The 26,882-nt window shown below is 39.6% G+C and overlaps 1 protein-coding gene across 7 annotated transcripts; it reads left to right on the top strand.

Annotated features, from left to right (window-relative positions):
• The first annotated feature begins 13 nt into the window (after nt 1-13).
• On the top strand, nt 14-26,758 carry LOC128260275 (nostrin). Of its 7 annotated transcripts, XM_052993124.1 has the most exons (8): nt 14-865; nt 10,106-10,402; nt 21,105-22,754; nt 22,858-22,943; nt 23,295-23,520; nt 23,861-24,610; nt 24,670-24,780; nt 24,973-26,758. In XM_052993124.1, the coding sequence occupies exons 1-8, from the start codon at nt 839-841 to the stop codon at nt 25,750-25,752; spliced, it is 3,927 nt and encodes a 1,308-aa protein (XP_052849084.1). In that variant the 5' UTR covers nt 14-838; the 3' UTR covers nt 25,753-26,758. The 7 variants fall into 7 exon arrangements, with proteins under 7 accessions (XP_052849084.1, XP_052849081.1, XP_052849082.1 ...); XM_052993121.1 differs by lacking the exon at nt 21,105-22,754 and having other exon boundaries at nt 38-865; XM_052993123.1 differs by lacking the exon at nt 21,105-22,754 and having other exon boundaries at nt 94-189.
• The last annotated feature ends 124 nt before the right edge of the window (nt 26,759-26,882 follow it).

Raw genomic sequence — 26,882 nt, 5'->3', positions numbered from 1 at the left:
CTGTCTATACCGTCTACCGTCTACTGTTGACTGCCACTGCGACTGCGACTGTCGACTGGAGTCAAAAGCTAAAAGCCAGATTCAGTTGGCGGCGCAGACTCGACTCGTTTAGTTCGGCGTTTCAGGAAAGCGACGAACGCGCGCGCTGCTTTTCCACACCGCTTTTCCAACCACGATTGCCCGATCGGTGTGTGTTTTATTTTTTATTGTGCACACATTTTTTTTTAACAATTCGCTGGGCGGCACTGCGACAGATCCAGTGTCCAATGACTGGCCCAAAAGGCATCTGTATCTGAGTGCGAGTGCATCTGCCTCTTGGCTTTTGCCTTTTTGCTGGCGAGAGTATTACAGTTGTCGCACGTAATCGTGCTGGCAGTTACGCCTCAGAAAGCAGCCGAAAAACAGCCAGTAGTGTATACGACTACAAGATCCAAAAAAAAAAAAAAATAAATAAAATATAAAACGTTGTATCTGGAAACACATGCGTTACGCTCAGCTGACTCAGCTTACCAAGTGTTTGTGTTTGTGTGTGTGCTTGTGTGCTTGTTTGTGTTTGTGTTTGTGTGTGCCTAGCTTAGCTAACAAATTGGTTAGATAAATTAAGCAAATACTGTTGAATTCGCGAATATAACCAATACAGAAAATAAAACAAACACAAGAGGGAAAAGCAAGCCGAAATCGAAAGTAAACAGTAAACAGTAAAACAGTAAACAGTAAAACAGTGCCGCGAAAAACGAGTAAATGCCTTTAGTTTCGACTTTAAAATTAAAACATATATAGATCCTCCATTATCATCGACACCATTATCCCCGATCCATTCCCCGCGGCTGGCCGAAATATGTCACAATTCCGCGATAATTCATGGGTGAGTTGCGATCGAGTTCAGTTCGGTTCGGTTTGGCTTGAGATTGGCACTAATTACCGACTAACCAGCGCACTACGTATCCACCAGTTACACACGCACTCTATCCTGCACTGGAACTAACCCAATTTTGCACAATCTATCCCTGTCCACTGCACCACTGCACCACTGCACCACTACACCACGCCCACCGCCCCTTTGCCCCTTAAAACCCCCCTACACCTCCTCCTCCTTCACCTCTGACGTCGTCTTAATTGGTCCAAATCGTTAATTAACCTGTGTGGCCATCTGTAACCCGATTGGCCAATTGGCCCCATGCATCTCGCAGCCTGACCCGATTTTCAAAATTTCGCAGCTCGACAAGTGCGATCCATCGATTGGGAATACACTGGCAATTAAGGCAATGTTTCTTAGCTATTTGACATTCTAAGATCTGCTTTCAGTTGCAGATTGTAGAACTTAATAAACACAAGGATACATTATTTTGAGAAAAATTCATATAAGAAGTAACATTTAGAACAACTGCATCCAAAGCAGTTTATTATACTATTTTATTTATTATTATTATTTGAATTTATTCTGTTCGTCTTCATTGTAATTTATGTAATTTAATAATTTTTAAGTAGTTCTTAGAATTCTCGAACACGTGAAATGTATCAACAGTTTTTAATTCGATTTTAGTATAAATATAGAACAAAATGCATATATATACGATTTAGGATTTGCCCATATGTGTTCTATAACCAAATGGGCTTGGCAAACATTTTTCCCAGTGCATGCATTTGTGTCGACTGGCAATTGACTTTGGACCGAGAATTTTGACAGCTTCCGAAGCTCCACTTGCATCGAGAAAACTTGTCTTTATCACCGCTCCAACGGTGTCGAGGTCACTGAAACTCAAACCTAATCAAATTTCAGCGCTAATCTATGGCTGTTTAATGTTGAGTGTTTAATATTTAATGGGAACGAAAGTCGAACAATTTGTGAATAAATTAAGCGATGCTAAAACACACGGGCCAAGCGGGTCAATCGGCGAAATTTATGCTTCGCCTGATTGGCCCTGCTGTGCAACCCGTTTATCACCGACGATTAATCTGTAACTCCCGCAATCTGTGGCAAGAAATGCTGGCGTAAATTATATTAAGAAATATTTCAAACTTTTTTGAGAAAAAGAGCGATTGAAAGATAGCGACATTTTCCATAGTTTTGTATGCACTTCTTGTTTATTGAACACAATCAAATTCTACATGTTAAAGTTCATCAAATTGATGAATTTTTAAAATAGCGTGTTTATTGTTTTACCCAGCGATTTACTCGCTATATGCCCTGACTAGAATTGGCTAAGCCTCTGGCACTTAATCTCAAGTTGTGTCAAATACAGAAAAAAAAACACACCTACATTTTCCTAGAAATTTCCCAAGTCAATTTTACGTGCAATCTAGATCAAACATTATTTCACCACCGCGGGCACATTTTTTTCCACAACTTCTGCAGTTGAAGGTCGCCATCGCTTTCTTTCCACAGAGCTAAAAAACTGTAGAAACAAACAGAAATCGTTGCACTGAGCAAAAAAAAGAGCTTTCTAAAATGGTTGATAAGAAAGCAAAAAGGGTTATGTCACCTCTTATTAAAAATCCAAAATCTGGCCAGAAAAGAATTAGTGACGGGGATTGTTAGACTAGGTCTTAAGCTGCACAAAAAATTTGATCTTTTAGCTCTGCGGCTTATTTTAGCCAAGTAATAACAAAAAGACCAAATACTTAATTGAAATTAAAATAAAAAAGTTTCAAGTTTGGCCAAATAATGGTCCAATAATACATTGTCATTCCTGGTTAAACTCTCAATAACCTTTCGCGAAAAAAAAAGGAAGTTTGGCCAAAAATGTTTATCAATTAATTAATTCATTTGCAGTACATATTATAACTTTCTTTTTTAAGAACCCATGTTTTTCGCCGTCTTTGTGTGTTATCTGCGTATCTGCAATCGCTTTATGATCCATTAAAATGCGCCAGCTTTTTATTTGGCGTTTGTGATAAGGCCTGCGACTCCCACTCTTGAGGCGCTCCCTTGTCTGGCCCCGAACGCTTAATAAAAAAAAAAAACAACGACTAAAACCAAGTGATGTGGGGTGAAATAATGTGAGGAAAACCAGTTGGCCTGGCCCAAACCGATTGCGCAAATGTCGTGACTGACGTCGCTCCAACGATTATCTTCTTCTGGCTGAGATTGGTACTGGTATTCGGATTGGGATGTGCGATGTGCGATGCGCAGGTGCAGCTGCAGTTGGAGTCTGTAGTCTGTAGTCTGTAATCTGTAGTCTGTAGTCTGCAGTCTGGGATGGCAACTGCTTCCTGGTCTTGGCTTCAAGTTCAATTACGGCAGATTGTCGTGAAGGCATTGGCCATGGCCCCCAAACAAGCCACATCCACAGCCACATCCATAGCCACATCCATGCTGGTCATCAGCAACTTTCACTCACCGGCGATGACGATGACGACGATGCCTCCTGCACATTTTGTCATCGTTTTTCATGTGGGAAAATCTCTCGCCTCTGCAAAATTTCAAGAAAAACAAAAAAAAAAAAAAAGTATATGAAAAAAAAACCTAAACGATGGGGAAGTCGTGTGGAGGATTTTTTGTTTTTTATTTTTTTTTATGGAAGCTGCTGCGTCTGCTGGCTGTTTTTGGGCAGGCATTGCACAATAATTTCCACAACAAGTTGGAGGCCGTCGACGACAATGAACTTTTAATTACCCCAAAGAAACAGCAGCTGCGGTGAAGAAAACCAAAAAGAGTGAATAAAAGGGGAAGGGGGGGATCGGGGGGAAAAAAGAAAGGGGGTAGCCACTCATTCAAATGAGGTTTCGCGGAAGGAAAACCGAAATTTCCGAAGGAGAAAAAGCATCTGAGCCGTCCGTGATCATATGCAATTTAATGCCTGCCCAATTTGCTGCGGAACAATCGGCTCTTTGTTTTCCGTTAAAACCCTCCATTTCCCCACTAGCAGATTAGATTTCGACCGAAGATTTGCTTCCCTCGTTGATTTTCGTGGGATTGCTGGTCGCAAACTGGCTGCCAATTTATGAATAAGTGTGCAGCAAGTACGATTTCTGGCTAATACCTAATCGGATTGCAGTGCAATGATTAGATTTTGGCCGCCAGTTGCACAAATCGTTGCCAAAACGTACTTTCCCCCTTGCAATTTGGTCTTTTATTTTCGGTTTTTTTGTTGTGCTTTTCAAACTTGAAGTAACTTATGTTTTTGGCCAATTGCCAAACATATTGCATTTGGATAGATCTTGAGATTGCAATGATTGATCATAAAAAAATTATATATAAGCTAGTTAACAATCTAAGACTTTTTTTTTTGTTATTTTGTCTCAAATTATATGGGAATTGGTATGGTATATATTACCCTATGAAAACATATTAAAAATTGTTATTTAATCAGTGAAAACGATTTTTAAGCCTTCTCTAATGAAGCAAACAAAAATAATAACAATCTGTGCCATCTAATTAGCTAGAATTAAATTTCTTTTTAATGTTTACTCTGCTTTCATGTCAAAACCGTTTGTGGCTTATGTAAGTGAGTGATACTTGGCAAGACTTAAACAAATTTCCAAGTATTTCTTGCAAATGCAGAGATACATATTTTTTCGGGTTGTTACTGCTGACCAAACACAGAAATTGCTGGCGAAAAAAAAAAGGAAATTTCGCGACAATTAAACAGTGAAAGTCGCTAAAATGAATCGCTGTGGCATTAGCTATTACCCCGACTTGTTATTATTGCTACCATATATTTCTTTTTCTTTTTATTTGGTTTTGTTTTTGTTTGTTGTTTGTTGTGTGTTGTTGTTGTTTTTGTTTGCACTGCTAGTTGGTGATATGACAGATTTAATAGAAGGAAAAAAGACTTGAGAAATGTGGCCAGAAAGCTGGATGGATGGCAGAGACGATGATGAAGCGAGCGCAAATAGTGTTCAAAATAATAATCACTTTTCGCTCTCTTTTCGCCTTTGTTTGCCGCTCTGCATTTTTAATTATATTTGTACAGATTTTACTGGCACTGGCGCTTTTTCCGCTTTAACGAGTGCACACGAAAACTAAGCCAACAAAACCAAAGCCTGCCCAAAAGGTTGGGTGCTGACCTTGAATTAAGTGGCTGTATTTTTTTGTCTTTTTTTTTTGTTTTTTGTTTTGGTGAAGATCGGGCCGAAAAGTCATTGGTTCCAGCCAAGTCACGTTCAATGCTAACCGATTTGTTGGCCGCTCGAATGTGGGCCAGCATTAACGGCAATTGATTTCCAGCTCAGAGTGTGACCGATGCGAGAAGCCAAAGAAAACTGTCCAACTAAAAAGCACTGAAAAACGCATAAAAAAAAACGAAGAAAAAAATACAGAAACAGAAAACGAAACGGAACACGCACAAACACAAACACACATCGAAATTGGTAACAAAAACGTGCCCAGACTCTGGCTCTGGCCTAGGCGATCTGGCCTCGTTAGGAGCACCAGCACCAGCACCAGCACCAGCAACAGTCGTATCTGCAGCGGCGACAAGTGTATCTCTCAGATACGCCGAACAATGGCCAGGGGACCGAGCAGAACTGTTCTCATTTCTCGGCAGTTGGAAAGTATTCAAATGCCTTAATGGAGACGCGTTCCCTTTCTCCGCCATCTCGAATTCGAAACGATTCGGCTTTTGTCATACCCTCGATACAATGATTATTATTTGGCTTCGATGCCTGTTAAGAATTTAAATCATAAATTAAATAGGGTATGATCATTATTAAAAAACGATACAAATCAATGCTTTGTCAACTATGTTACAACGTGATAATTTCTTATAACCCGAACAGTTTGAAATTTATTGAGTTCGAAACTAGGCATATATCATAATTATTTGCTACAAGCAATTTGCAACTCAGTTTTGGTCACTATATATCATATTTCTGTCACAAGACGGCTCGTAAAACAAGTTTAAATGGAAAAATGTTGGCTGTGTTTTACAAAGACTGCAGCTTTAGTCCACATTTGTGTGTCAAATTTGATAAATATCCACTGACTGCAGCACAATACTATTATACTAAACAAGCTGACAGCCTATCTATATTATTAAGATTAGATCATGTTTTATTTAAGTAAGAATTCTTAAAGCATTCTACTAAATAAAGGAATTTATATATATGTTCTGCCCACCAAACAACCCATTACTCCCTCGTTAGGTATTTGTGAATTCGAGCCGCATTTTTTTCGGCAATTTCCACCAGTTTTTACTGGAGACCTTTCGCTTAAGTTCAGTAAAAGTCAGCACCCACACAAATTCGCTGAATATTCGCAGTCAAGCCGACACTGTCATTACCATTCACACACTCATCCGCATTCAGAGCTTCATATTGTTGAATGCCCATAATTGTTGTCGGCGAGCGATAGATAAACAATTCACCTGAATGGAAATGCCTCGAGGAATACATATAAATTAGCGATAAACATTTGTCATCGGTCCAACGACTCGCTAAGGGGGCGTGGTCGTGCCTTACTCACTGACCTACATGGGTGTTAAAAAAAAAATGAACAAAAGTGCTCGGCAATTTTCACCATTCCGAAGGTGGCGAAATGTCTTCTGATAAAGCAACTTTGGAATTGTTAGAAGAAATAATTGGTAGTAAAAATAACAAATAAGATTCTCGGCGATTTTCGCCCTTCCGACGACCTTTGATAAAGCAACTTCGCAATTGTTCGAATTGTTCGTAAATAAATAAACAAATAAAAACGCATACAAAATGAAATTGGGTTCTATAAGTAACGAAATGAATGAATCAACACTGTTTTCATACGTTAAGTAGACATTAGGTCTACACGTAAATTAAGAAGATGACTCAATATAAAGTGTATGACTAGAGCTGCTAGTCATAGATTATAGATTTGTTAAATCAATAAATGTTTTGGAAACTAATATGGACAGCTGGTGAATCTACAATAGAAGACAAACAACAAGCTTATAGTACTTAAAAATACTATGTGGCAGTAAGCCTATTAAGTCAGTCAATATATGGAATCAGTAATTTACAATGTTGAATGAAATTTTGTAACAATAGCTGGATAATTGTTATAGTGCAACAAGGCTATGTTACAACAATAGAAATTAAATTCAATTGAATAATTTGGATCTTGAAAAAAGCATGTACTTATAAAAGTTAAACCGAGTGTGGGCTATTTCTCAACAACATATATGATCAAAAGAATGAGAAAATTAACCTAATACTTATTGAGTGTGGTATGACTGATACCACTTTCCAAGTAATTTACTATCATAAGACGCTTTTGGTTGAGGGGACAAAGCTGAAGTTTCTGGCGGACCACTTCCTTTGTCATTTGGGTCATATACTCACTCGGTTTTGAAATTATTTATTACCAATTGTATGATCGGGCTTGTTAATTGACTTAATTGGCCATCGGTCGTTCTCCTTGTGCCACTGCATGGATAAGTTCGCTGAACTTGAGAAGCATTCGCTGAATTTCGATAATGATAAGGCCATCGGTTTTGGACCACATAGCTGGACTTTCATAAGCCCGATTGGCAGTTGGAATTGTGGGATTGGCTTGGGCGGTCTAAGCGCATTCATTTGGACGTTTCCTGGTCCAACCTTGCACCTCGGCTGCATTTCATTGATGTGCATTGTGAATGGGCTGCGGAGCGTGTAAATAAACGTGAATTCAGCTAATTTCAAAGGCATCACAGCGAGGGCAGATCGTTGAGTTCTGGTCTAGTTTCTACTACATATTTTTAATTACTTTCCCTAAAGAAATGTGAGTGATATTGTGATAATAATATGTATTCAAAATTTATTTAAATACTCCCTTTGAAAGTAAAAAAAAATTTTAAATCCCTAGTGATAACTGCGTATTTTGTTATCTTCTTTGTTTTTCGGCATTGCCAATTGTGTGAATATTAATAAACAAATTGTGGTGGCCAACTGTGAAATTTCCGTAGGCACTCATGAACCCCTTTATATGTTAATTGTATTTAGCTAGCCAATATAAAAACCCAACCCAGTTCAAGTTCAACCCACCGAAAACCCCACTTCACTTAAATATTTATAAACACTCGATTCTAGACCAGTTTGAAGAGACATATTTCTTAGCAAGCCAAAATATAGAACTCTCCTTTGGCTCAATTACACTTAACACCGGTTGTGTGAGTCTCGGTTTATTTTTCGCAACATAAGACCTTGGCCAGTTTCCATTTCCAGTTCTTTACGAGATCGGTTGGGCAAGACTCATCCAACTTGTTGGACGGGGGAACTTGTGTGGCAACCTGCCTAGAAATCGGCGAACTTGGTTCCGCATTGGGCCAGTTTTATTGGGTGGGGGGGGGGGGGGGGGGGTGTGTCTTCGTTAGGGTTTTTGCTGATTCGGGATTTAGTTTTTGTCACTTTTCAAGGGTGTTCCATGCACTTAATTGCCAACTGCCGATTATTTGCCACTGCCACTCGGTTACTCTTGACTGGTTAGACTTGTTCTACGCGAACATGTGAACTTTCTTTCGGCAATCGTCGAGAATCAAGTTTTTATTTCTGCTTTTCTGTTTTACAATTTGTGGCGTATGGCCCACTTCGTGCTTATGAGCACTCATCTATGTGTGCGGCGAACGGGGCGTATGCGCAATGCCGGTGTAGCAATTGTCGGTGATTTGCTTGTGAGATTGAAAACTTGCAACGCAATGCGAACCGCAAGTGCGCAGTATTTGCACTTTAACAAATCGATGATCTAGTTTAGAATTCCATAAAAAAAATACTACAATTTCTGATGTAAAATTGCTGATATATATTTGTCTAATAGTATAACAAATAGAAAATCTTTTACCCAGTAAAAAGTGATATTAATAATATTTTTTATGAGATCATTTTATAAAGTACAATACGGATTTTAAGTTTTAAAATTATCAGATTTAAATGTTTTAATTCTTTATTTTAATGGTAATAAAAGAGAAGATTTAAATGTTTAATAAACACCACAATTAAAAATAACATATTTTGTTGTGTTTTTTTTACAGCCAAAAGCCTTGAAAATTTGGTGAAAATATTGTTAAGCAACGCATAAAATTAAAAGTACATGGTTTCATGTTAATGAGATTGAATATCTTATCAATTAGCACTAATGCCACCATAAGATTCAATTGCCAGATAGCGAAACTTCGACGCCTTTTTCCCCAGTGCAACATTTATTTGCTGTCATTACCTGCTACTTAGTTCAATGGTTTTATCTACAGACATTGACTTCGGTCATGTGGCTATATATAGACCCTACTTGCCTGATGCATTAACGCGCCTTGAATCATCCTCCAGTTGGCACTTGTTTTTCAGTCTTGGCCAACTCGCCTCTCGGACGCTTTTTCCTCCGCCTTTTCTGCCGGAAGTTGGCGAAGCCATAGTTTTTTGGTCTTGGCCAATTCGTGCTCGTATATGGGCATGCCGTCACGTAGTTAATAGAAAGTGGACAGGCCCAAAAGCGAACCCATCCCCAAACCCCCCATTCCCCGAAATCCCCCCCTCCGTCCCAACCCTCACCATTGCACCTGGTACTTGGGCCATCTTTTTTTATAATTGCGGCTTACACTTGCGGTCGAATTAATGGCACTGCAAATGACAGCTAAAAGCTAGCTGAAGAGCATTAATTGAAAATGTAAAAATCAAATGGTAAAAGCTGTTATTGGCCTTGTCGTTTATTAGTCACAAGTGTATTTGCTCATTTTGTGAAATGTATATAGAAATGCCTAGGCATTTTTATGGCTATTTGCAAACAAGGAAGTCATAAAGATTGATATACAAAGATAAAGAGTAGAATTTGAAGTATTATAAAATATTTAAATTATTCACTTACTCACTTTGCAAAGTAATTAGTCAAATGTCACAAGCCTCTAAACGTTTGAAAAAAATAGCTATTTAAAATGCTTAAAATTTGAAATTGACTGAGTGTTTTTGGAAATATTTAGTTACCAAATTTTATTTTTTTTTGTTTGTTATGCCACTAGTTTTGACCACAAGCTGCTGCTCATCACTGTACCTAACCATTTTGTATTTATAATATTATTTAGCGAGTATACCTAACATAACTATTTTCCGCTCTGCAAAACCTCTGCCCCTCAACCCGCCACGCCCCCCTGCTTTCTCTCTCTCTCTCTCTCTCTCTCTCTCTCTCTCTCTTTCTCTATTTTTCCAAATCTCTTTCTCTGGAGAAAAGCTTGCCAATGCGCGATCCTATGGCGTTTTGAAGAGCCTGCGAAGCTCGGCTCGTTATGCCAAACAAAAATCCAAGTCGGCCATTAATCTGAATGGCCACCTGAAGAAACAGCAGAAACTGGAGGAAGATCAGGCCGGAAACGGAAACGGAAACGGAAAGAAAAAACAGGACAAGAAGAGGAAACTCAGACAGAGCCTGAGCGAGGATCAGGATCCGATCTATGCGAATGTGGATGAGGTTATACCGATTCATCCTGAACCCGCGACCGAAGTCAATGCGCTAATGGGTAATGCACAGGTAAGAGGACCGAACCCAGAACCCAGAACTCAGATCCAGTTCTCCAGCTCTCCAAGATCCATCTGCATCCGGTTCCATTGCATTTTGCATACTGCATCCCACATCCAATTGAATACAGAATACCTACCGAATACCGAACTAAACAGATCCCATCTTCGGATCGGTGACATCAGCCCATCGGATTGCGTTTTACACTCATTTGTTTAGCAAGACAATCGAGAACTGCCATCGAAATTAAATTTATTACGTGCCTGCCCTTCACTGTACCACCCCCATTAAATCCCCCACTTTTCGGTGTGAATTGACTGCGATTGTTAAACCCGTTTGGACGACGGCATTTAGCAGCAAAGTGCAAGTTGTTCGCAAATACAAATTATATAGACGAGCCACAAGTAACAAGTACTGGGCAAACAAAACAAAGTAAGCCGAGTTAAAATAGAAGCTAAAACACTCTTCACAAACAATAAGAACTTCTATGAGAAATTAATGATCAAACTTGTATTTTCAAAAGAAAAAAAACTTACAAAACCCTTAAATGAAATTAGTTCAGAGTGATTCGTATTAAGTTATAAAAAAGGCAATTTATCATCATTGAACTATTTAAAAAAAATTATTTTTTAGACCAGTTAGTAGCATAAAACAAAGTTAAGCTGAAATATATATTTTTAGTTCAATGTAAAAAGCTTTAACTAGTTAAAAAAATTTAAAAATCATAGCTTTGATTATTTAATATTAATATTGAACTTAAAAATTATATTATACAAAATTGTAATTACTTAAAATGTATATTAATTTATTAGACATTTCGTTAGCTCGCTAGATTGTAAATAATGTTCCCAATTGTTAATGTAATACAGAGCCGCCTAATCTAAGTTACTTAATATCAAAGTATTAAATCATTTTTAAAGTCAGGTGTGAAACTTGGCTGATCCACGCAGGTGTAAAACCTGACTGAGGTTTGCAGCTTAACTTCACTTTGGTGCTGGCACTAGATAAACAACTTGAAAAGCTTTTTTTTATATATTTTCAAGAAAAACATGGAAAACTGCCGGCTTCTGCTTTTGTGGTGTTAGGCTAAATTCTCAAATTAATTAATTATGAATCGGTGTTGGTTACTCCATTAAACTTCAGTCGCTCATTAACCTCAGCCCACCTAAGCCTCCGACTAATTTATGTACAAACTATGTTCTATATTTTTCTCACCTGCAGGTAAGCACCGCTGCAACGGTAATATGTATGTTTTCTGCAACTCGCGAAAATCTCCCAGACCAACAACAACAATGACAAGTAAGTTTCACAAATGTCACAACACTGGTTAATTTAAATTTTCAAACGCCAAAAAAAAAGTTAGCCGCTCAAATAGAGAAGAAACCCGAAGTACTGGTTTTTTTCGTACGCGAATGTCGGTCAAGCGGCAAGTGCAGCGTTCATGTGAGCGATTCCGAATATAATCATCGTCCGTCCCCCAACTGCATAAATCTCAAGCGTATGCCTATCGCTATGGTTATGCAACCGGGAACGGAACCCGACGATCCGAAGATCCATAATACCGGTACTTGTCAACGGCGTCGCCTCACTCAGCACGTGCATTTAGCTGCTTAAATTTATTGTATCACTCCGCAGACGTCGGCGATGGTGCACAGTGGTACCAGGGTACTATCTGTGCGAAATAAAAAAAAAATTCTCCCATAATGATGTAATAATGATATTGAATAGAATCAATATATATAACAACAGTCCAAATCATAATAATCTATGGCAAGCGTAAAAACACAACAAGGAAATCCAAGAAAAGAAAGTTTTTTATAAAATATCAAGGAAAAATTCTAACCAATATGGTTTTATGAGGGAAGAGAAAGGGACACTTGCCAAACCATCTGTCTCCTTATAAACTACTAAAGGAAAACATTGTAAACAAAGCGACGCTCAATGAAATACGAATTTTATCACTTTTAATTACACATTCTTTGAGTTAACATATCGAGAATTCCAAAATTAAAGTGAAATTCGGTGGAACTTTTACCAACTGATTACAGACATAATTTATGCAAGGCTGACATGAGTTTGAGTTTGAGTTTGAGTTTTAACCGGCTGTCTCACTAATTTCACCCATTTAGCAATTACCCGCCTAATTAATAAATCATGCCTCACGTCGATTGAGGCCCACTGTGCAACGGTATATTGGCGGGCCAATCAGTGAGTACCGTACCGCTTTGCATGCTGCGCTATGGAGTACCGTAAGTCGCGAGACGCTAGACGAGACGTCCGCGCAGTATCCCATTCGAAATATTTGGCCTACGCGTTGTCAACAACAATCACAATAACAAAAAGGCAAAAACAATAACAGCGCAGCAGGAGCGGCGGCCCAATGGGTGCGAGCGAGAGGGGGCTAGGCTAGTCAGAACAGGTGCAGCATCCAGGCAGCGACTGCGCTGCAACTGCGCTGCAACTGCGCAGCGCAGCCCTCCTGCGTCGGCGCAACAAGCTATTGCTCCTCTCCTCCCACCATAGTCCTCTGCCGCGCGCTCTCAACTGCACTCTCTGCGCTCTTTCTCCGCACAGTGGGTCAAAGTGAAATTGTTGGTATTAGAACATTGGCATTTATTGAAAGCCCTATAGATTAAAAAGAATTGTAGGCAAAAAAAATTTGATATTTATGCAGTATTCCTAAACTATCAATTAAAATTAAAAGGCATCGGAAAATACTAGTACTTTTGTATTAATTTTAGTTTTTTGAAATTGCAGCGAATTCATCTATCTGCTAAAGGCAACAGTACGTATGATTGATAAGCTTTGAGGTCAATGAATAAGTTAAACTAAAATTTTTGTTGTATTTCTTTTTTGTTGAACTGTTAAACATGGTGCCAAGGAATTTTTAAATATTTTCACAAAAAAGCTAGACTCGTGAAAAATTTTCACAAAAAAGCTAGACTCGTGAAAAATCACCTATAATTTCAATGAAGAGCTAACTGCGATCCACATTTAACTCACTTGCTCCACTGTGCGTTGGGATTCGCGCTGCCTGCACCGCTGCCACCGCCGGCGTTCCGTTCTGACAGAGCTCTACCGCTCCACCGCTCAGTCTACCGCTGCGCGTTGTTGACGTCGCCTCGCCGACGTCGCTTTTCCGCCGCTGTTCTAAATTTAGTCGCCGACGCCGACGTCGCGAGTTTCTGTAAATGTCGCCGCTGCCGCCGTCGACATATTATAACAATAATACCCGCAATAGTTACATTTTTATATATATTTTCGGTAAATTTTGCACAAGTTCGTACTTACATATGAATATATATATATATATATCTATATATATATATGTATTGTTGTTTGCATAACCGCAACGCAAATTAGCTAATTGTTTTTTTTTCAGTGTGCGAGTGTGTGAGTGCGAAACGTGCGAAGAAACAACATCAACAACAACAACAATCATATAATGCAGTGAATTAGGGTTTTGTTTTTGATTGATTTGATTTGAAATCGAATGAGAATTGTTTTCGTGTGACTTCTCCAAATCCCCAAATCCTCTAGATAAAAGCAATCATTTTTGAAGAAACCGCTACAGTCACTGCCCCCTGCAACGATTTTCTGCATCCCCATAAAAATGAGGAAAATTATTTTCATGTATTAGTAAATTAAAGTCGTTTATTAAACGTTTGATTATTTTAATTCGTTTTTAATAGACCAAGTGCAAATATGTAAAACTCATTAGCAAGGTGTCGAAATTAGTAGAAAAATGTAATTATCTTTTGACCTGGGCATATAGAGTTGATAGCTAACTTTTTTTCTGTGTACGCCAGATACAAATGCACCTTGAATCTTGTACTTTTTATAGAAAATCAAATAGTGTCGTTTGGGGTTCTTTTAATTTTCGCTATCTGCCGACCTTGTTGCCGCCTCCAAAATGAGCTCAAGTTTGCGCCGTGACAAATGGCAAACGCATCTGTCAGATGCGCCAAAAGTATCTTCATCTTCGGCTGCAATAAATTGGCGAATTTTCCTTGGCAAACGCTTGCAGCGAACGTATTCCATACACAAGCCCAAATGGCCGAAAAACCAAAGTCTAAACATCTTGAAAATGTGCCAATTATTTTTGTACAATTCCCAAATAGAACACAATAAAAACCAAAGACCATGTCTACGCATCCGTACGTACATATGTATATGTATCCGTCCGATATCTGCGGAATATATGTATGTATTTATAGATATTATGTGATCTTTACACGAATGTTCGCTTTTGATGGCCGGTTCTTTGGTTTAGCCAGCGATTAGCATAATTATTTATGGCCCAGCAATTGTTGGGGGCCTTTTGGCAGAACTTTATTGTTAAATAACGATTAACCGTTAGGCGGTGATAGAGAGTTCCACAGTGAAGCCTCAACAACGCTGGCTGTCACCTCTTTCAATATCACTTGGATAAATGTAACTAGAACATTGCAGTATTTCTTTAAATTAGTATTAAAATCAGTCGTTTATCACCCTATTAGAAATTTTTATAATAATAGATTTTCTATATTATCTAAGTGGCTTCTGTGGCGTTTTTATCATGAATATATTATTTGATTCTTCAAATTTTGGAATTTAATAATTGGGACGAATTAATCACATAATTTTGTAAAGCCCTAAAGTTACATACTTTGAACATTTCGGCATATCGAAGCCGGACTGTTGTTCGATAGTTAATTAGGCACAGGCACCATATTCAACGGACTCCGAAGACAAACACAATGACGAAAAACAAAGCATAAGCCCAAAATGACCGAATGTCGAATAAAAAGAAATGCAGCCGCTTTTCAGCCGCCTCTTCTGCCGTTTCTTCTGGGTCTTCTGTGTAGTCTCCTGGTCTTCGGGGCCCCTTCTTCTCGCCCTTTTCAAAGAACAAACGCATTTCTAACAAGATTGACAGGCACTCAAAGCGAAAGAGCAAGCGAGATGGCCAGCACCCCTCTGCCTAACGGCATTCGGCAGAAGAATTGAGGTGAAAAAAAAAAAATATCAAATATAAAAAAACTAAATAAAAGCTCTTCAACTTTGCGTCCCAATCATTTGCTGCCTGCTGCAGCACATTGCATGCTCGGCATGTCAATGACATTTAACAAAAATTGATTGAGGCGGCACCGCGAAACGGGTTAATTGCGTTAACCCCTGACACCCACATGAACCGAGTGCAGCAGCCTCAAAGAAAAACAGAATCACTTGCATGAGCAAGAACTTCTTGCAGTGAAGTTCTAACTTAAATGAGTTTTTTTCAATTAACTTAATGACAAGCTAGTTTAAAATCAAGTTAAGAAATTTTAAATTGGTTGAAAATGATAAAGAAGAAACAACATAACTCTTGGCACTCTTAATTAAATAACATTGGGTTGACCTTTGTTGGCACAAATGAATAAAATTAATGGAATATCTATTTTAAACATATTTAACTTTTGAATTTTAATCAGATATGTACATACATGAAAGGTAAAATACCTACTTCCTAAAATCTAGTAAATACTGATATTCTAATACGTGTGATAACACTTTCGTCTTGGTCAAAGCTTAGATTGTATTGTTATATCATTAGTTATTCCAAGTTCTGGGTAAATTTATATAACCACCAGCTCGCATTTGGCCGTTTCTCTTCAAATATTAACCCACGATAAGGGAATTTTTGCCAGCTTCCTTATCGTTCATCGTAAGCCGTTTATCAAAGCAGCTATCTGGACCTGTATCTCCCTGTATCTCGTCTTGACACCTCAGCGAACGTGACCTACCCGCGTCAGGTGGTCGGATCGGATTAGAGATTGAAGACGAACCCATTTGAACATAAAAAACAACGTCTTAAACATTTGAATGGTATTTGAGAAATGCGGGGAAAGGCAAACAGAGTGGCTCGCCATTGAATGCCTCATTAAGAGAATTATTTTTGCATTCGGGTCTCAGACCTTGCGCATTTGGCGCAACATCTCGCGATAAGTTGTGAAAATATTTGCGTAAGTGAAACAGAAAGCGTCGACATACAGACACTGTCTATAAGGTTTTTTGGTTTGCCCATTTTGTTCGTATTTAGCTCTGCTCTACCTTATTTTCATTCTTTGTTTTTGGCTGACGTAGAGAGATCGAGAGATCAACCGATGGCACACGAGGCAAAGTGTAAAGGGCAGGAAAATCTTTTCAGTTTTTTGCACCGGTTGTTTTTGTGTTTTTTTGGCAGCAACAAGTTTTGGGCTTTGTTTATTGTTCTAGACATTAAATGAGATAAATGCGCCTCATAAACTACTACCAGATCCAGCGCTGAAACGAGATTAATGCCAAGTAAATAGTCGCATAACAACGCGAATCATCTTCTCCCAACGCAACCACACTTCATATAAAAAAAAACAATGCAGGATCAGTTCCATTCAAGGTATCTGCACTTCAGCAACGGGCACTTTTTAATGGAAAAACCAATCCCATGAATGGTTTACTATATCCAGGTGTTTGCGAGACTTTCGCACTTTTTGTTTATGGGAATCAATTTCTATATACAATGCGACGAAAGCCGTAGTTTAGTGCCAGGCATTAAGAGGTGCAGATATAGAGTTTTCAGGGGAGATTAAATAGCTCACTAAGAGAAAATAAGTCGCGCCAACAATATGTAATTAATAAATATATTCAAACGGTCGAGTAAAGATATTCAAAATGTTTCTAGCATTAAAACCCAAGTTCTCTTTTAAAATTAATGTTTATATATGAGTCCAAAATGACTAGGAAAACATTTAATTTATATCTTCATAAGCCAAAATGTATTCATTATTTCATTTCAAAGAATTCAATTATTGTGTGATTGGTAGTAATTTCTTTCTGTGCACTTTCCGACTTAACTTCTAATTGATATAAAAACTAAAACAGGACAGAGCTATAAATCAGTCGATCGTCGTAAATATCGAAGAAAAGTCGCAGCTCGGAAGTGAAATTAAAAGTAGAAATGAGCCGAAGGAGGCAGTTGAATAAATCGGGGAAACTTAGTAGGGTATAAGCGGTAAGAGGGTTTCTTCGAAAAGACCTTCCCCCAACAAACTTGCGATGACCTTGACTGTGATCCATCGCTCCTTACAGGAGTCGGTGCCACTAATTATGGCCACTCGCTGGCATTTGTGCGATTAATTCCTTTATTAATCATAAATTGCCATAAAGGAAGGGAGCCAGCAAAGGGTCCGGCAATTGTCGGTGGCTGCAATTGCCGCAGTTGGCAACTCTATTTATAGAGTCCAGAGGCCCACGGGCGGACTCATCCCCCCACCCCTCCAATGCACAACTTCACTGTTTATCTTTGTGGGTCTTGCCCCCATATGATCCTCCGTCCGTCTGGCCATAATTTATGTTATTTGACTTTTAAACTTGGACGCGAAGTTGGCAGAAAGGCTTCTCATAATTGCAGGTTCTTCTCGGTTTGCCCCACCTCTTTTTGATAGTACACCTTTTGCACTTGGCAAAAATATTTTAAATCAGGATAAAGTTTTTCAAATTGGAAATAAAACTAAATATTATATGTACATACATACATACATACTTTTATAGAATTACAGATTTGCATTAAAATCGCATTTCCTGCACACACATACATATTTCATATGAACTTTAGGTACAACGTGCACTAAAATATTTTCTTTTAACAGCCTGATTTATTAATTTATTTTTTTTAGAAAGAAACTTCTTGCAATACACCTTTTCGTAGACTCAATTTGCTCACTGCTTCCTTGACTGCTTGAGCGGCTTTTCAGCTAAGCTCGCTCATTAGTTGAATTGTCTTTTGACTTGTCACACACTCCACTTTATTGCACTCCACTTGCCTCCGCAAAACGTGACATATCGCAGACGGAGCGATTAACCCCTCTTGCTCCCTCTGTCGCTTATTAATCCCGTATTTTTGCATCTTCTTTGGCCGCTCTGCTTCTCTTTCGATACAAATGCTATTAGCAGCAACAACAAACAAGTGCAAAATGTAATTGAATGGTTTTACTTACTACGGTTTCGCACGTCGGCCATTTGCATAGCAAGTAGTGTGCCAAAGGCAACTTAGATATCTACTTAAGTACGAGAACAGTGCTATTGTGTTTTTCGAAGAATTTTTCGGTGGAAAATGTTGAAGTGGAGATTCAAAAAAAAGGAGGCAAGAAATATTTAATTATTGGCAAAGATTTCGGAAATTGTTTTCACTTGGTATAATTACCTGTATACATTTTTAACGACTAAATTTGGCTGTGCTGTACGCGAGTGCCGTTATTACAAAATTTCGAGAACTAAACTCCTTTTTTTCGTTAGACGTACTCCATATTCAATAATGGTTAAATTTCATATCATAACTAATTAAATTATAATATTATAAATCCATTTCATTTTTTGGAAGTATTTTTTTTTAAACAAACTAACGTTTGAAACAGATATCAACGGCTTCAAATATAAACATTGAAAGTATGTAAAGTATAGTTTATAAAAAGAAAAAACATTTAATCTACCTAATATTGTTGACTTAAAAGTTTATGCATGTATGTACATATGTAGTTTGAGAGTCCGCACTGTGGAATATGTACATTAGTAGTAGCAACTTAGCACGACGCTTACATCACGGTACAGTTTTAACAAAAACTGGGGTTTAATTATCGCCGCCTGTCCCCAGTTCTTTACTCTCCTCTCCTCCCCTCCCCTCCCTCTTCTCTTTCATTCCCACATATTGCTCCACTTTGCGATGCAATTGCAACAACAGAAATTGGAGTTAACCCGAGTTACATGTACATACATACATACATATGTATGTATGCTCATTTGTAATTAGAAAATACGATCTGCCGAGGGAATAATGAAAACAATTTGCATTTCATTCATGCGGAGTAAACGAAATGAGAAAAGGTCGGTGAAGGGGAAGAGAAATCGTTGAGAATAACCATTATCTGACTTAACTCGAAAGTAAATAGTTCATAAATAAATGATTTATATAATTACCAACACGGAATAGATATGAAGAAGAAGGCAATGAGCAACGGAACGAATAGATCAAACAAATTTCATAGTACCGGTACAAAATGCGCTAAAGGTTTTTAGTGAAATGTTATTACTAGAAATTTTATTATTATTATTATTTTAGAAATTTTTTAAAATTTATTTTATTTTGAAATTTTAATCGTAAAGGGTTTTAATGTTAAATAATTAATAGTAGCACAAGGTTTTTGTTTTTGAACTAGAAAACAAAGAGCAGCGTAAAATAAAAATGTATGCTTACACATATTTTATTAGAATCCTATATTTAAGAACAATTTATTCAAAAAATTATTAGACTGCAATTTTTAAACAGTTTAATTTTAGTATGATAAAAATAAAATTAAAAAAATATAAAATAAATTTATAATTAAAATATATATGCAGTGGAAAAATACAATATAATTTTTTTTTACTTTCGTGTTTATTGATATTCAGTGTGCACTGTATACTAAAAATCGACAAAATATATATGCACATACATATACATACATACATATTTAAGTAAATGGGAGCGCTATTTATTTGAGCGCTGCTGTGTGGCCACACTTGATCGGCAGACATATAGCAGAAAACAGAAAAGGAGGCAGGCGTCGGAGTCGAAGGGGGCGCCACAGGCGGCGAATATTTGTTCCAGTGGCCAACGCAGCGATTTGTTCGTCCGCCTCTTCTTCTTTCTTTTTCCTTAGAGCAACCACTGCCCCCTTTTATTTTTTTTACTACCATACTTTGCTTGCCCTCTCTCGCCCCCCATTGATTCCAAAACGTTTTGTAATCTCTACCTGCATCGAAAAGTGGAGCAAAGAGGAAGGGAATTCTAGGGAGAGAGGAATAGGAAAAGGGGAAGAGATAGGAAGGTCTGGGGGTCACCAGAAGGTGAGAAAGGGTCCCTTCTCTTTATCCCCACTCGATTCTTCACACCTTTCTTGAGTCATTTACCCTTTCCTCTACCTCCTTTCACTCCTCTTTTTTCTTTTCCTTCTCCTCCGTTTCCTTTCTGTTCTGTGTGTTTATGTTATCTTCGTGCTTTATGTAGGTGAACATTGCCTGCTTAAGTTACTACAGGGTATTATGGGGGATACTGGTTTGGTTTCTTAGATTAAACGGTTATGAGGAATGGGCCGCCAGTGGAATTTAGGTTGCCTTAGGCCATGGTTTCCAATTCCCATGTGAACTAAATTAGGGAGTTAATGGCTTTTACATTATTTACGTTACACGACTTTTCTTCTAAGAAAAATGTACAGTACTTAAATCAACGCACTATCCATTATAAAGAATATTGGTTTTAACTACAAGAAGCTTATTACATTCAATGAAATTTTCAGTTATTATTACAGTTTTAGTTTTATTAGTTAATTAATCGCAATTCGTGAAAAATTGTTTAACTGTATTTAAGATACATATTTACGTATGTTTGTTACTAGAACAACTATTTCTTATCGGAATGTAGAAGCATTCCAATAATTCCCATCGACAAGCGTCTCATCCAGGTCGACCCTCGCTCTCTATTTGTTAGAAGAAGCTCAGTTGCGCTCCCCTTTTTCCCCTTTCCTTTTTCCCTGCTGCGTTTTTGTTGTTGTGGTTTTTGTTGTTTCTATTTTCTCCTTTCTCTGTCTCTCTCTCGCAGACACACGCACTCACGCCCACAAACGCGAACGAGAGTGCAAGTGTCGGAATTTGTAATGTTTCTGTGTCAAAAATCGAACAGCCGTCAACGATGAACCACCTGCGGGTGCACAAATTCAAGCTGGGCGGCAAAGATAATGCCGCCATCGCCGATTTACCCCCAGCGGATAATACCAATAATAACAACAATGTCGGAAATAATAATCACAGTGGCGGAGCCAAAGGATTTCTGGGCAGGATCAAACGATATTCGGTGCTGGGAAATAAACTGGGACGTCGTCATCTAAGCAGTATGAATATAAATCCGGTGAACAACGCAGCCGAAAATTCAGTTTCGCCCAGTAAACTTCACACCGGCAGCTATGACATGACCGGCAGTCACTCGGATGATCATCGCCTGGAGATAGGAGCTCCGATTTTGATATCCACCACCACCCTGGATACGGATCGTTTTGATGTCACGGAGGCTAGACTCAAACAGATTGGCGGTGGCATTGCCCAGAACTCCAATATTGTGAGGACCTTGACTCCGAGAAGTTCGGATGAAGATGAGTTTGTGGACGCCAGGAGCAGTCCGCAAGAAATGGAGAAGGAGGAGGATCTGCTCACCTTAAAAAACAAGGATCAGGACCATAAAGAACCACAGCAGGAGGAGAAAAGAGATCTAGAAGATACCGAGGAGCCAGATCATTTTGAGACACCCAAACATCAGGTGGAGGAAAAGGAGCTAGAAGAGGTGGTTTTCCAGGTGGAGGAAAAGCAGCTAGAAGAGATGGTTTTACAGAAAGTAATACCACCAAGAACCCCAGAACCCACTGCCATAGAACGTCCCGTTAGACGACCTCGAATTGGTCGCCAGCAATCCCAGTCCGTTCAGAACCTGCATCGCACCGAACTAAAGGTCTACCTGCACAAATCCAATTCCATGGCACTGGACATGAATGTTACGGCTCCGGCAAAACTCGTATTGGATCTGAATCTACCGGAGTTGCCAGAACTCTATGGGGCCAGCGAACTCAGTCTGGCGGCCAGTGATAATAAGGAAAATCGGCCAGTGGTAAACCTCCCCTCCCTGGAACGCTCACCCATACCAAATGGTGGCTTCTTGGCCCAACAGCCGCACTTTAAGAGCCTGGACTCGTTTCAGCTAAATGGCAATTCGCAGCAGAGCTCCCGCCACAGTTTGGCCTGCAGCAGCAATGGGGAATACGACTTTGACCTGAAATCAGTAAGCTATCAGAGCCTGAATGCCCAGAATCTGTTTGTGTCCATTGACGAACTGCAGGAACTGTCGCGGCAGATTAACGAAACGGAGGATTTTGGGAAGGAAATCGATCTGGAGTACTGCACGCATCGCGATCAGTTGAGACCCAGTGAGCGCAGGATTACGCTGCTGAAGAACAAGAACCAAACGCTGATCAATTTCAATCACAACAAGGAGAAACTGCGGAAGGGCTGGCATGGCATGAAGCACTGGCTGGGCGAGGAGGGCTCCAAGATCAAAGAGGCAGTGCGTCAGCAGACGCCGCTGAAGCGTCTGGCCCAATCCCGGAGCAATCTCAACCAGTCCACGGCGGATGCCAGTCGCACGTCGATGTCGCCGGAACGGAGTCGCCGCGAAATGACCGAAAGCTGCGAGGATGTCACCGAACGCACCGAAATGGAGTCGTCCATGTCGCATCGGAACAGCGAGGAGGATCTGTCGCCGCATGCCAAGCGGTTCAAGGATGAGGTACAGATCCATGTTGTTGTTGTTGGTCTGGGGTTGATAAGCGGGTGGGCTCATTTAGGTAAAATTCTTTTAGCTAAACCATATTTTTGCAATCAAAAAACAGGGACAGAACGGCTTCGAGGAACTACGGCGATATGTCAAACAGGGCGGCGACTTTAGCAAGGAGCTTATATTCGTCCTGCAGGAGAGGTGAGTTAGTTATAAAAAATTAATTTAAAAAACTAGTAACTTGTTTAAACTCTATTGTAGAATTTTTCTTAAAATCAAAATATTTAAAACAATGTTTATTTTGTATTATGAATTAAGACCATTTGTCAAAAAAACAAACATTTTATTTACAAATTTGGACCCTGCCAAATGTAATTTAAAAGGTCGCCAACATTTTTTCGAATTTTAAAAACCCAATTTAAAAAAAAGATTAGGCAAAAAATAAAAATAACAATTTTAAATAAGACTCAACAATAATCAAATAGTTTTAGATTTTTGGTTAAACTGTCATCTTTAATTTATTTATTAAATGGACTTTGTATACATTTTCAGAGCCGACTCGGAGCTGATCTACTCCAAGTCACTGTCGAAGCTGGCCAACAAGCTGAACAAGGCCGGCAGGGAAATCCCCGGGAGCGTGGCCGACGCCTGGCGTGGAGTGGCTACGGAGATGGAGAGCCGCAGCGACATCCATCGTCAGTTGGCGGCCTCGCTCACGGATGAGCTGGTCAAGCCCCTGAAAACCGTCGTCGAAGGACACCACAAGGCTCGGAAGGCGGTAAGTTCTTGCAAACAAACGAAAAACTAATTTCAACACCATTTTTACTATTGTAGATAAATTGATAAATAAAGAAAATAGTAAAATTGTAATAAAATTGAACATATTTTGAACAGCAACATAAAGCACAAAATAAAGCCTAAACAATGTGAATAGACTTAGAGTTTATATAATATATATTTATATATATTATATTTCTTTATAATTTTTTATTATATTATTAGTAATTTTTTGTGAAGCCTTTTAATTTTGGACACTTATGTTAACGTGATCAAAGTCTTAAAAACACTTAGTGTGCGGAGTCCAAGACCAATCTAATGCTATCCAAAATATCCCTTAGGTGGAGAGCAACGTGGACAAGGCGGCGCGAGTCCTGGGCGAGTGGCGAGCCAGCGAGGCGAAGGCGAAGAAGGCCTCCCACACAGCGGCCCGCGAGAACGAGAAGCTACAGGACGCGATGCTGGACGTGCGCATTCAGAAGTCGCCGTCAATTGCCCTGCTTCACCAGGGTCCCAACAAGCAGGCCGCCGAGAAGGAGCTCAAGTCGGCGGAGAAGGATTGCGTGAAGCTGGACAATAAGCGCAAGAAGGCCGAGGAGGCGGTGAAGCGGGCGGACGTGGAATACTACACCCTGTGCGTCCGGGCGGAGCGAGCCCGCGTGGACTGGGAGATGGCCGTGCTCCGGGGAAGCGCCCAGTTGCAGAGCAGCGAGCAGCAGCGTCTGGGCAACATGCACAACTTTGCCCAGCAGTACGCGCGTCTCATCTCCGATATGAACCCCATTCTCGGCGGGCTGAGCACCCGGCTGCAGCCTCAACTGGAGGCCTGCAATGTGGCCAAGGACATGCAGGTGGTGCGCCACATCCGCCGGAACTCGGAGGGACCGAGCGAGCAGCTGCTCCCGGACTTTTACTGCGAACACACCACGCTGGCCATGAACCGGGAGCGACGCAAGCACGCCCTGATCAAGTTGCTCCAGCTGGTCAAAACGGACCTGGAGCGGGAGCGACGATCCCGCGACGGATTAAGGGGCCTGTCGCAGTCGCTGAACCACCAGGAGCACCAGAACATCACCGACAAACTCTACCACGTGGGTTTCCCATTAATGTACACTTTATAGTAAACCCTATTAAACAAGCTCCTTTGCAGATCCGCTCCATGCTGACCTATTTGGAGGGCGCCCGCCTTAAGCTGCACTCTGCCCTTTTGGAGCTGGACCACAAGCCCAGGACCACTCACCCACTGGCCCAGCACATTCAGGTGGGATAACGTTTGACATCAAACAAAATTTGAAATATCTAGAGAATCATAACAACATTAGTTTTTTCGTTTTGATACAAAGATTTAATTTTCTGCTGAATCAGTTAAATCAGTGTTGAATTATATTTGACATTTGTAGCTCTGTAATAAAGTTTCCCATGTAATGCAATTTCTATCTATTGGAATCCTCAGATCACCCGTGACCGCACCGGACTGCAGCAGAGCATCCTGAAGGTGCCCAACTGGCTGAAGAATAATGACAAGTCGCAGGCGCAGCAATCGACAAGTATGCTGGCGCACGACGTCACCGATATAACCACTAACCACGAGGATGAGCTCCCCGATGAGAACTGTTCCCACCTGCACAGCAGCAGCAACAGCAATAATAGCAACAACAGCAACAATAGCAACGGCTCCTGCACGGACATCAGTTCAGTGGTGAAGCAATTCAACCGGAGCAAGAGCAACATCGAGACCAATTTTACCAGTCAACCAAAGATAATCTCGACGACGAATGCCGCGGTGGCCGCGTCCGTAAAGTCCAAAACTCTGGCCAATCTCCAGGATGGTCATCATCACAATCACCATACTCACCACAGCGATCGCGGCCAGGCGGATGGCGGCTCCAATCAGCAGGACTCCGATTTCGATGAGTTCAGTTCGCAGGACGAGGACGAGGAGCCGGAGAAGCCCCAGCAAAATTCCAACCCGATCAACAAGCACCAAATGCAGACGCAGCATTTCTACCAGAATGCGCAGGATCTGCAAAAGAGCCAGAAGGACGGATCCGGTCCGATATTGGGACGCTGCAAGGCGCTATATAGCTACACCCCGAAGCTCTACGACGAGCTGGAACTGAGTCCCGGCGACATTATCGAGGTTCATGCCAAGCAGGACGACGGCTGGTGGCTGGGCGCCCTGCGCAACCACATCGGCATCTTCCCGGCCACCTATGTGGAGGAGTGCGCCTAGATCTAGACGGGGATCACTATCCCACGATCCCTCCATATTTATAGTTGTTTAAGAGCGAGTGAGTGTGTGCGCGACTGCCATTAGAGTGAGTGTGTCGTGGAGCGATTTGTTTGATTTGTATACAGGCCAGAATTCAGTTTTGAAACTGCCATTTAAATTTCACTTTAAAACAAACTAAAAAAACACATATATTACACTTTTTCTATTCTTGGGGAAAATTTACCCAAACCAGTGTTACATTTCAGAAGAAGCAAACATAATTTGTACCTCTTTTTGTTTTTCCAATGAGCGGAAATATTGTCAGCATATGAATTTGCTCAACAAATATTCATTTAAAGCTAAAAGAAAGCTAAAACAAGACAAAACAAGAAACATTTAATTTCCGTTTGTAAATTTTTTCCACTTTAAAGAACTTAACATTTTTCAAATTAGCTAATACAGAACAGCCATTGATTAAACAACAATTATTAGCTTAAGAGAAAGAACCTATAATAACCTCAATTAAAAGAACAATTCGAGAGGACAGAAAATACTTCATTTTTGTTAAAACATTTTTTGTTGAAAATGAAAATATTTTGTTTTGCTTTAATGTTTATGAACTGCTTATATCTTCTTTGGCCACTGGCAAAAACCAACTAAGCAGATACATTTTTTTGTAGTCAAGTAAAATAAATAAGTTGTTCAAACGAAAAGTATATAATATAATTGGAAAAAAAATGAGGAAACAGAAATCACAAACCCTCTGTTTAAATTTTTCTTAATTTCATTAACATTGACAGATAAACAAGTCCTTTTTTAGTTTTTCGCAATAAAACAAGATTTATATGTAATAACCATTAAACTGCAAAGCCAAAACACACCAACATTAAGCCTATAATTTTAAATCCTGATTAACATTTTCCGAGCTATTTTATTTTGTATCAAACAAATCGGTCTACTTTAGTTTTACAAAGTTATTCGCAATAAGCATACGATGTAATTTATGAGTAAAGATTGTATAATTTTATTTTTTTTATTATTTTTGTAACTACCAATTATTCTTTATGTTTAGCGCCCAGTTCAGTCATTTACCATTTATCGATCCTGCACATTAACTTTAGGGCTGGACGACAAATGGTCCTCATCAATAA

Source organism: Drosophila gunungcola (genome assembly GCF_025200985.1).
Source record: "Drosophila gunungcola strain Sukarami chromosome X unlocalized genomic scaffold, Dgunungcola_SK_2 000021F, whole genome shotgun sequence".
NCBI classification, from domain to species: domain Eukaryota; kingdom Metazoa; phylum Arthropoda; class Insecta; order Diptera; family Drosophilidae; genus Drosophila; species Drosophila gunungcola.
Note: the sequence above shows the minus strand (reverse complement) of the source record. Positions and strands in the feature narration are given on the sequence as shown.

Excerpts from the sequence above, each read along its gene's own strand:
- LOC128260275 (XM_052993124.1), top strand. The coding sequence starts at position 839 with ATGTCACAATTCCGCGATAATTCATGG. Across the intron at positions 10,403-21,104 it reads CGCTAATGGGTAATGCACAG|CCGTCAACGATGAACCACCT; the intron begins GTAAGAGGACCG and ends AAAATCGAACAG. Across the intron at positions 24,781-24,972 it reads CACTGGCCCAGCACATTCAG|ATCACCCGTGACCGCACCGG; the intron begins GTGGGATAACGT and ends TGGAATCCTCAG.